Below are 10,592 nucleotides of genomic sequence, written 5' to 3' on the forward strand. Positions count from 1 at the left end.
AAGGTCATGGAAAGGGGAATGATAACATGGCCTCCCCAATCTACTCCTATAACCTTCCCACTCCTCCAGGTATACAAGTCAATTTTTCAATTAGGAAGTGCCCGGAGGCCAGGCAGGTACCACGCTCTGTGCGCAGGACCCTTGGGGCACCACTGTGCTGTCTCCCTAGGATAAGTACAATGGAGGCTCAAGGTTACTGTTACACCCTCTCCAAAAGGGCCATTTGTGAACCTTCCCCCAGCCCCGCCCCCCGTCATTCTAATTTAGGAAGTGGGAGGTCACAACAAGGGCAGGGGCTTGCCCAGTGTGACACAGCCTCAAATCAAAAGTGTCATTACTTCACCCCGTGCTTCCAGGGGATTTCATTTTCTCAAAGGTTCACTGAGTTCTGCCACCACTTGATCTGGGTAGAGGGAAAGGGTGCTCAGGATGTGGGGAGAGAAAATTCCTAACCAAAGGAGCCAAGGCTGAAACTTGGAGCAAGGTTCATTTATTTAGTATTTATTTTAAATTGTTTCAAATTAGTTTATTTAGGGGTTTCATTTTCACTTATCAATAGATTATGTATTTTCCAGTTGCTTCTTCATCTGAATTAGCTCATCTAGTTCTGAATGGTTACTGAGTGTCATCTTGATTAGCCAACCATCTTCACAACAAAATGCGAGGACAAGCCCTGGATTTTTGGCAAGAGCTTCAGTGACTTCTCCTGATAGAAGAGAACAGAGTTCACTTGCAGCTTTCCCCACAGCCCCAAGCACCAAACTCCTTTTGTTTGTTCAATTCTGTCCCAACCGCAGGCAGACAACAGTAAACAACATCTTCCAAAGCTTCCTGTGCAAAGCTGCTGATTCCCACTGGCTTGATCCCTGGGTTGGGAAGATCCTCTGGAGAAGGAAATGGCAACCCACTCCAGTATCCTTGCCTGGAAAATCCCATGGACAAAGGAGCCTGGTAGGCTAGAGTCCATGGGGTCGCAGAGAGTCAGACACGACTGAGCGACTTCACTTCACTGCTCTAACAGCATTTTCTGTTGTCATCTATTCATGTTTGTGAATTTACGCACAGAGCAGAACGGGGCTGGTATGCAGCACAGGCGAGGTGCCCACCCTCAGCACTCCAGCCCCCAGGCCGAGGCCCCAGCCTTCACTTCTTTAAAAGCACAGACTGAATCCTTACAATGAAATGACCTGTTGGGGCTGGCGAGACACCTTCCTCCTCTTCAGTAACTGACAATTTAAAGGGGGAGGAGTGGGAAGCAGATATGACAGGTACAGAGAATTATCCATATGAAAGTGAAAGTCATTCAGTCATGTCCGATGCTGTGACCCCATGTACTATACAGTCCATAGAATTCTCCAGGCTGGAGTGGGTTGCCATTTCCTTCTCCAGGGGATCTTCCTGACCCAGGGATTGAACCAGGGTCTCCTGCATTGCAGGCGGATTCCTTATCAGCTGAGCCACAAGGGAAGCCAAGAATTATCCCTAAATTTTTTAAAAAGGCAAACAAGGTACAATGAGTTTAGGAGAGAAGCTTCTATCCCAGAGGTTGAGTCACTGGAGGTCTGAATAAGCTAAAGTTGCCCTGAGGCCCTCAGATCCATCTCTACAAGCCCTCAGGAAGGCAGGCCTTGGAAACGTCCTCAATTGAGCAGAGTGGACATCTGACCACAGTTCCCACCCTATCAGCACAATCCCCTGTGGCCAATAGGGAAGTCAGAGGCCTTTCAAACTTCAGAAGTTGCTGTTGACGAAGTCTGGAGGGTACTTGGGAGCAGAGACATCCATACCCTTGGGATAAGACTACGGATGGTGCTTTTAAGTCAGCCCCAGGTCATTCTAGCTCTGCCATATGCCAGCAAGACAATCCTGAACAGTCAGCCTGTTTCCTCCTGGCCTAAAATGGAAATAACACTTGGGGATAACGACTGAAGACTCTAGATGGCATTCCAATAGTCGGATGAATCAAGGGGCCACCGTCAAATCCAAAAACAAAACACCTAAAACCAGCACTGTTTCTAAAACTGACAAAGCAAGCTTTGGACTATCAAGAGGGGCCAGAAGAAGGGTAACAGTAACTGCCCCAAATGCAGCCCATTTAAAAGCCTGCCAAGAGGGCTATAGAAAGGGTACCTCTGATTCCAGTCAGGCAGGGAAGTCGAAGGGATGATCTCTCTCTGATCCTGCTGGTTGCCTAGGAGTACTGCCTAGAGTGGACTACATCTTTCTTTTATATATAAAGGGGCAGGGGGTGGGGGGGAGGGCGCGGATCTTCCTGATGTATTATGACATCATTATCAAACCTAATAGTGTATGTGAAGATACTCTGCAAAGCACTACATAAAAGTTATTATAACTTGGTTTTAATTAACTTATATCACTGCCGTTCCTCATTGACTATGCAAAGTCATAACCTTAAAAAAAGAAACCTCATTTTGGGCATTTTTTAATTTTATCATCAACTAAAACAAGGAAAACAGAAAATATTACCACACCACGTTCATTACAGCTCTGATCACTCCCAAATGACTAAGTAGTTTATGTACAAAGAATTTTCTCTTGCCAGGGATCTGAGGCTGGAGATGGGAGAGGGCAGGCACTGCTGTGATTCTACAGCCACGCTGCAGCCCAGAGCAGCATTTAAGGCGGTGAGGAAGAGGAGGTGACCCAAGGGACAACCCTACCTTCACATTCCTTGTCTCCCTCACCTAAACCGAGGTGGAGCTGGGGAATACCAAGCAGCCAGGCCATAGCAGGGGGTCTCTTTGTGAACTCAGCTCAGTCCCTCCAAACTTGGGCTGCAGTCCATCAGCCAGCAGAGTGCAAAGAAAACAGCTTCAGCTCTAGCTGGCGGGTTCCCTCAGCCCAAAATGAACAAGGCTTAACCTCCCTCCCCAATCTACCTGCATGTGAAATTTAAGGAGCCTGACAGCCCAACCTACCTGCAATAGTTAGTATACATTCATGATCATTCAAAAAAAAAATCTAAAGCATCTAAATAATCAATATACTTTAGATTTACTACCTCTTTAAAAATGTGCTTTTTCAGTTGTTTTAAAAATGGGGTGATACTTTCTACCTCTACACTAGGTACCTGGGTTGTGAAGAGTTAAAATATTCTGCCTATTCCCCCCATTTGCTGCCCTCCTCATCTCTTTTCTCATTTTGTCAGACCACTCTGGCTAGTGCTACTCAAACGAAGTTGTTGGTTTGAGAGACCATGGACTAACAACTGGCACAAGCATTAAAAGCAGACTGAATTAATTTCCAAAGTCCTGATCACTCCCCTCAATTGGTACCCCGAAGCCTAGGGTGGGAAGTAATATAGCTGTAGGGCTGAAAAGAACAAAGGCAGTGATAACCTGGAGAAATGCCCCGTGAGTTGAAACAAAACCAATATGGCACCATAGAAGCATCATATGGAGGATAAAAGAAAAATGCAAGATGATAACACTCCAAAGTGCATGAGGCTCTGCCCTCACCATACGGACAAACGGGAAAGACAAACTAAGAACCAAGTCCCCCTGATCCATGAAACCTGAACGCTGAAAACAAGGCAGGTCCCAAAGACCAAAGCACAAGCATCCAGGATCCACTTTTCAGATCACCAACAGAAAAAAATCTACTAGCTGTTACTAAACAGGGTTTGAATAAAACCAGATACAGAACTAATTAACGTTCAGATATAATTCACTGTCAAGTCACAACGGAACTAAGGAATGGGGTCTACTGGCCAAAATTCCCTTGGCTCAGGATCCATATGAAACCAGAGAGAAAAACTGCAGGGTGGGTTGGGGGGTAGAGTGGGGTGCTTCTATTCTCTCTGACAGAATCTGCTATCTCAAACATCAGTCAAATAAATGAAGAACTTCTTGTGGATTCCTGATGACAGATTTAAGCACAACTAAGGAGGTGACTCATATGCAGAGGAATAGTCTCCCTCCGACTCCAGCCAAAGAATACACTTCCTCTCACACACACACTCGATTCATAGCAACGTGAGAAAGTTCAAGCCTGATTTGGTTACGTCTCCTTTTCCAAAAATACATAAACGAAGATGAGTTTAAGAAAACAGTTAGTGGATTTTGAAAGTCTCTGTCCTTCACATTATCACTTACTGGACCTATAATTTCAGCGGAATCCAGAACTGGACAGCTCTGGCAGGGCCGGGGAAACATTCTGCCCAGCGCTGTGCTGGCCAAAAGCAGCCACTCTGATTACTGTGAGGCCATCTGATCTGACGCTCGTGTTTCTTCTTCTGGCTTGCTGGCTGGCAGAGGGCCCTGGGCAGCTAGGAGGAGGCACCACGGCACAAATGTTCGTCCTCCCACCCCTCACAGAGGGCTGAAAAGCCCATTTCATTTCATACGACCTTGACCAAGACTCTGAAAGTGTAAAGCCTTTTACCTGAAAAGTGAAAGTAGAAGAGAACTTAAAAAGCCATCACCCCAGCAGAGTCCACTGACACTTTCACCTGGCCTCCCCGGAGAGGGTAATTCATAATACTTTCCATTCTTTCCAACCCTCAGTATTTTTCTTTTTTTCAGGTGAAAGAAAAACTGTTTTCTAGTTTTGAAAAGGCTTAAGACTAACTGGTGAACAGCACAAACCCATACTTGATACATGTTTGATCTCTCAATGCCCAAAGCCCAACAATAACAGGTGCCACTCTCACTTGCCCTGCACTCTAAACCGAACAGAGTTGATGTCACTTGGGTGAGTACTCTAGCTAAGGGTCAGATGAGAAACTGACGCTTCGGGGCTTTAAAAACCTTTTTTGTTTTAAATAAAGAAACTAGTTTTACTTTTCCACACAATCTCCTTTCAAGAAAATTATCTTTAAACCCACCGTCATTCTTAAATTTGGATATATTCTGTTAAAGAACACAGCCTGACTGAACAGAGAGTCACTAATCTATTCATTTGTTGCTAAAATAACCAGGAATCAATGCTCTAAAAGGGTTCTGGGGTGCAGAATGGATGGGCTATGTAAGGTTGAATCCACTTTTTTCTTTTTAAAATGCAACTTAAGATTAACACTTGGGCAGAGGGTGTGGGCTGGATATTTTAAGTTTTACTCTTCACCTGCCTAAACATTTTACTAGGTTTTTAAAAATTCCTCCCCCTCCTTTTGGGGGGGGGGGTTGTCAGGCCAAGCCTACTCTCAATCTTCTCAGATTTATGATGCAGACCTCCCCTTTCCTACCCTCCCACCCAAAGGTGAGTCACCAGAGTGTTACAAACTTACTGGCAGAGAAAACTACAAATTAACTAACAGTAAGTTTCCCAAAGAGAATACACCCTCAGAGCAGCAGCAGGGTACAGAAAGCGGGGGTGGGGGGGGGAGGTGGCAGGGGGAAAAAAAAAATCACACTCATATACACTGAACACTTGACAGGCAAAGGGTCTGATGCAACCCCAACCTTCTTCTCTGGCTGGGCCCAGGCAACTTTCCATCCTGAGAACTCTGCCTTATGATGTTTTCAGTCCAAAGTACTGGCTTTACAGCAGCCATAGGAGATTCAGTCACTTTCAAGTTGAGCTCCAAAAGGGCAGCTGACAGTGTGACCCTGCAACCAGGGTTTCTGCTGACACGTGTATACCTTGTTTAACCTCCACCTGCACCTTCTCCCCAGCTCCTCTTTACATCTCTACCCATAAGCTATAAGCTATGGTTTCTTTTCCAGGTAACTAAGTTAATACTCTAACAATGGAGAACTGCGGTGAAAGGCCTGGTGACATCCCTCCTCCCCACCCTGGTCTTCTGTAAACTTGAGAAAAAGAAAGTTTCTTGTGTATCTTTGGTTGGCTAAAGAATTGTGGGTGGTAGGCCGAGCTGCGGATTTAAGCCAAGTCACTGGCAAAAGCAGCCAGTATGAAAAAAAAAAAAAGGACAAAATCCTATTTCATCCAAGAATGATTCAGCAGGAGCTGGTTCTTTCATTTCATTACCCAAAGCTTAGGAGATCGATTTTTTAAGGAGAACTAAAATCACCTGAAATACAGTCAAAACCTGGGCCCCCAACAGTAGTGGGAAGAGGAGGGGAAGAAATGAACAATGACCTTAAAAATTAGCTGCCAGCACAGGCTTCCTGGTTAACCAATTATCAGCAGGGCTTTAGTCACCACTCCACCCACATGTTAATCCCCATGTGGAAAAATCCCAACATTTCAGCATAAAATATCCTTCTGAACATTTGGACTATCAGAGTAAGTCACTAGGGACAAAAGCAGTTATTTTATCCCAGGAGAATTACCACCACCACCACCACCACCACCAGAACACACACACACACACACACACACACACACACACACACACACCCCACCACCACCACAACACAAACACACACCCCCTCCCTAATGTTCAATTCATCAGAGTACTCAAAATACTAATGACAACCCAGCAGATAAGCAGCAATATCAGCCTGTGTTAACCAGTTACAATTCCAGCTTTGGGTTTGCTAGCCCCTAGACATGTTATTAGAATCCATAAGACATAAAGGTTGAACCTCCACAGCCCAGGTACGCTGTTATCTTTACCACTACTGTGCAAGTGTGTGGTTACCCAAGGGACATACAGGTCTATGGACATAATTTACTGAAACATCTTTCACTAATCCAACATAACAAACACCCCAGTTTCATCTGAAAAATAACTTTAGAGTTCTGCATATAAGTCATTGTTAAGGAGCATTAAGCTTGGACACTACAGGCTGTTCACGAATCAGGGACATCTGGTGTGTCACGAACCAACCATTTGACCTTGAGCAAATCCCTTCACCTTCCTACGCCAAGCTCGGGTACATATCTAGGAGGCTCTACAGTCCTGCAATAAGTAACGTGCGGCTCCAGAAATCAACTCTTTTTCTGAAGAAGAGACATAGAAATGAGCTTTTAAGAGCCTGTTTACTGGAATGACCTAGGGTTTGACGGTGTGTACCAGCACAGGCCACTAACCCAGTCTGCACCCCCGAGGACAGAGGCTGGCGCTCAGTTCTCTTCAGCTACTTGACCTGAGCCAGCAGCCCTCCACATCTTATGCTTTTTAAAGATTCAAGCTGTGCATTCCCACTTCTCCTTCCCTTCTCCACCAGGTCCAAACCTTTCAATGACCTCCTTCAAAATCCATTTAGAGTCCCCAAAGAATGAACCCTCCCTCTTCCCCCATCACTCACTCCACACGGAGGAGCCCTCAGACCCTTCAAAGTCCTACTAAGCGCCGGACAGCGTGCAAGCCCTGGACACAATGGAGGGGATGCTCTCCTACCGGTATTCTCACGACCTGGTCATTTTATCCCATCAATTGATACTTCTGATCGTCATTTTGTATAAACTTTTCTCGACTGGACTTTGGCCTCGGGCCTATAAGTTAACTGAGTTACAAAAATGCAGGAACCAGCTGTCGTTCTGGTAATCCCACAGTGCTACTCTCTCCTGCCCGGGGAGGAGATTCGTTCCTTCTAGAATCTCTCTTCCGTGCGTAGACACTCCTAACCTGTACTGTCCTCGCTTCCCTTCCTTTTTTCGTATTTATAGTATCCGGAGACACTGGTGGATCAGCCCGTGCTCCTTCCAGGCTATTCCAAAAAAATCTACATTCACCCTCCCCACCATCAAGATGACCACTCCTGTTGCTCAAGCTGCCCCGAGTGCATCCCGTGTTTATGGAAAGTGGCCCATCAAAGCTCTCAAAAGTATACCTTCAAGGCCATCCTAGAGCGAAGGCACACCCTTTCTGGCACCAGCCCGCCCGACCGGCTCCACACTAAGGGGAAGCCAGTTTTTGTTTTTTTTTACCCTTTGGGGGAGGGCGGCCGCCTCTGCGGACAACTGGATAAACCCTGGGGCCTCCAGGAGGAGCCTAGGACCCCAAGGCCGGCCCCGCATAGCAAGCCCCCTAGGGCCCGGGCCGGAGCCGCGGCGGGAACCGCAGCCCGGGAACCGGCCGGGCAGAGCGCCCACAGGGGAAGGGGAGGAGCACGCCTTTCCTCCCGGCGAGAAGGGCGGAGGGAGAAAGGAAGGCGAGAGACGCGAGGTGAGGGCGGGCGGAAGGAGGGAGGGAAGGAGCGGGCTGGGGATGCCGCCGGCGGCCCGCTCCCGGCGAGGGCCGCCCGGCTGCCGTGCTCCCTCCTTCTCCTCCAGAGCCGGCGGCTCCCAAGCGCCGCCTCCAGGAGCCTCAGACCCCGGGCGCGCTCGGCCTCGGGGGCCCGCAGACCCTCAGGGTCTGCGCTCCGCCCGGGGCTGCCGCGCTCCGCCCGGGGCTGCCGCGCTCCGCCCGGGGCTGCCGCGCTCCGGCCCCTCGGCGCTCTCTTTCCCCGTCCGCCCCTCATTACCGCACTCCCTCCATTTCCAAAGTGCGTCGCCTTTTAAGCCTCGCCGCTCTGCCAACCCGTTCCGCGCTGCGCCGCTTCCTCCTCCTCCGCCTCCCGCCGGCTGCGGTCGCCCTCCAGACTTCCTCCCATTCCTCCGCCTCCCGACCAGGGCTCCCCGCGCCCCCCCCTGGCTCGCCCGACACTCACCCCCTTCCCCATAGCTGAGGTGGTGTGCGCCCCGAGCCGGGTCCTTCTGTTCAGAGAATGAGAGAGAAAAGAAGAGAGCGGCTCCCGGCCAAGCAAGCGCGGCCGGGGGAGCGAAGAGGAAGGAGCTAGGGCTGCCGCAAGGCGGGAAGGAGGGAAGACGGCAGGCGGCTCGGGCCGATGCCTTCTGCCGCCGCCGCCGCCGGGGCTGCTTCTGCTGCTGCTGCCACGTGTCCGCCTCCTCCCGCCGCTGCTCTGAGCCCCAGACCCCGCCGCAGCTCAAGCCCGCGCCTCCTCCTCACTTCCTAAAATATGCAACCTGCGTGCTAGCCCCGCCCACGCCAGGCACGTCACCGTTACCGGAGCAACCTGACACCGACCACGGGCCTGGCTCCGCCCCCCGCCCCAACCCCACCCCCAGGCCGGGGCCGTGCCGGCTGCGACCGGCCAGGGCTCCAGGCAGGAGGGCGCCGGGGCGTGGGGCGCGCGTGCCCACGTCCCGGGCGGCCGAGACCGTGCCTCTGCTGGGCGCCCCGGCTGGCTGGGCAGCGGGGATTCGGCGGCCATGCAGCTCCCGCGTCCCTCGTGACCGGCCCGCTTTGGAGCGCGCGCAAGGTCCGCAGTGGGTGCGGGGATGTTCCTGGAATTGGGCCCCCGAATCTCCGAGGACCCGGGACAGAATCGTCGCGCGGAGGGGCTTTTCTGGGAATCAGGGAGCTCCTCTGGGGCTAAAGGAAACACCAGGTTGAGATGGGGAGTCCGGAGAGGCTGTAGCCAGCGCTTGAAGGAGGGACTGCGCGTCCCTGCAGACCCCAGGCCCTGCGCCTACCTGCGGATGGCTTCCCCGACCAGGCTCTAGGGCCAGCCTCTCGGTGCTCTCACGAATGCCTCCTATGGTCTTGGGATCTCCGTTGTCTATATCCCACAGGGCCTGGGCTGGCGTTGCCAGAGGTCCCAAGCGCCCCCCCCGCTCCTTTGCTTCAACACCCCCAAATAATAATCCTGAGGGCCTGCGATTAATTCATTCATGTTGCTGTGTGAATATAAACTGTTTGTCCTGTTTGGGGATTCACTTTAACGGGGGGAGGGACACCTGAAACCTAAGGGAATGCATATCTTTAGCAAAAGGGACTCCGCGGAGGGGAAGATGTTTGAGGGTCTGTCTCCTGGCCTTCCACCTGGCACAGCAGGGCCTCTCTCACCTCAGCCTTTGCTTCTCTGAGGGATCTGGGCCCAGAGTGTGGTGAGGAGCCCAGAAACTCCCCAGAGGGTCCTGGCCTGGCTGCGCTGTGTGGCATTCCTCCCATTACAGCTTCTGCAGAGGCTGCAATGGATGAAGGTTTCCTGGAGTTAAAAAGCAAGGTTTTATTAACAATGTTTTCAGGAAGTCAAGCATGCTCTGGGAAAGCACAAGGTTTGCAGGAGAGAGTCACTCCATGTCTTTGGGAATTCTGACAACAGGGAAAACATTAACTTCCTAAGCAAGCTAAAACTGGCCCTGTTAATTTCAACTATTAATTTAACATGAAAAAATAAAGAGGTGAAGCCTTGAAAGAAACTGGGAAGAAGGGAGGGAAGGAAGAAAATCGAAGGGGGAAAAAACTAGCATCTGTGTTAGTTGTTAGGCCATTAGAGTAAGTCTTGTTCCTTCTTAGAAGAAACTGTTTCTTTCCTCTTTTCCAAGAATGCATTGTTCAGGACTGGTGCCTTCTCCAGCGACCTTCAGGCTTGGTTAAATCAGCGCAGGTCATGAAGAGCAGAGGAACTGTAAATTCAAATTCATGCCTGCTGGGGAAAGAACCCCCAAATCCAGAACAGAGTTCCCAATGCTGCTAATTCAACAGAAGGAATTTATCAAGTGTTATCAGGGCTCTGCCTCTAAAGGTCTAGAAAATGATTTATTTTCATGCACTATATCCCCCATTACTGCTAACCTGTAGGAGGATTTTGCTTACTAAAGATCTCTCAGCTTGTTTGAGATTAATTATCCCTTGGGCCCTGCTCGGAGCGGAAAAAGCACAGCAGGAACAACAAAATGTAGAAAGCAAAATTCTAAACAATGTAGGTTTCTCCTGC

The 10,592-nt window shown here is 49.8% G+C and overlaps 1 protein-coding gene across 1 annotated transcript in view; it reads right to left on the minus strand.

The window, feature by feature from the left end:
* Positions 1-8,816, minus strand: part of ATP1A1 (ATPase Na+/K+ transporting subunit alpha 1) — a 32,429-nt gene extending 23,613 nt beyond the window's left edge. Inside the window, exon 1 of the mRNA XM_005901993.3 lies at positions 8,520-8,816. Within this exon, the coding sequence (XP_005902055.1) occupies positions 8,520-8,531 (12 nt within the window). The 5' untranslated portion in view covers positions 8,532-8,816. The remainder of the gene's footprint in view (positions 1-8,519) is intronic.
* Positions 8,817-10,592: the final 1,776 nt, after the last annotated feature.

The sequence above is a fragment of the Bos mutus genome, chromosome 3, assembly GCF_027580195.1.
Source record: "Bos mutus isolate GX-2022 chromosome 3, NWIPB_WYAK_1.1, whole genome shotgun sequence".
Classification (NCBI taxonomy): domain Eukaryota; kingdom Metazoa; phylum Chordata; class Mammalia; order Artiodactyla; family Bovidae; genus Bos; species Bos mutus.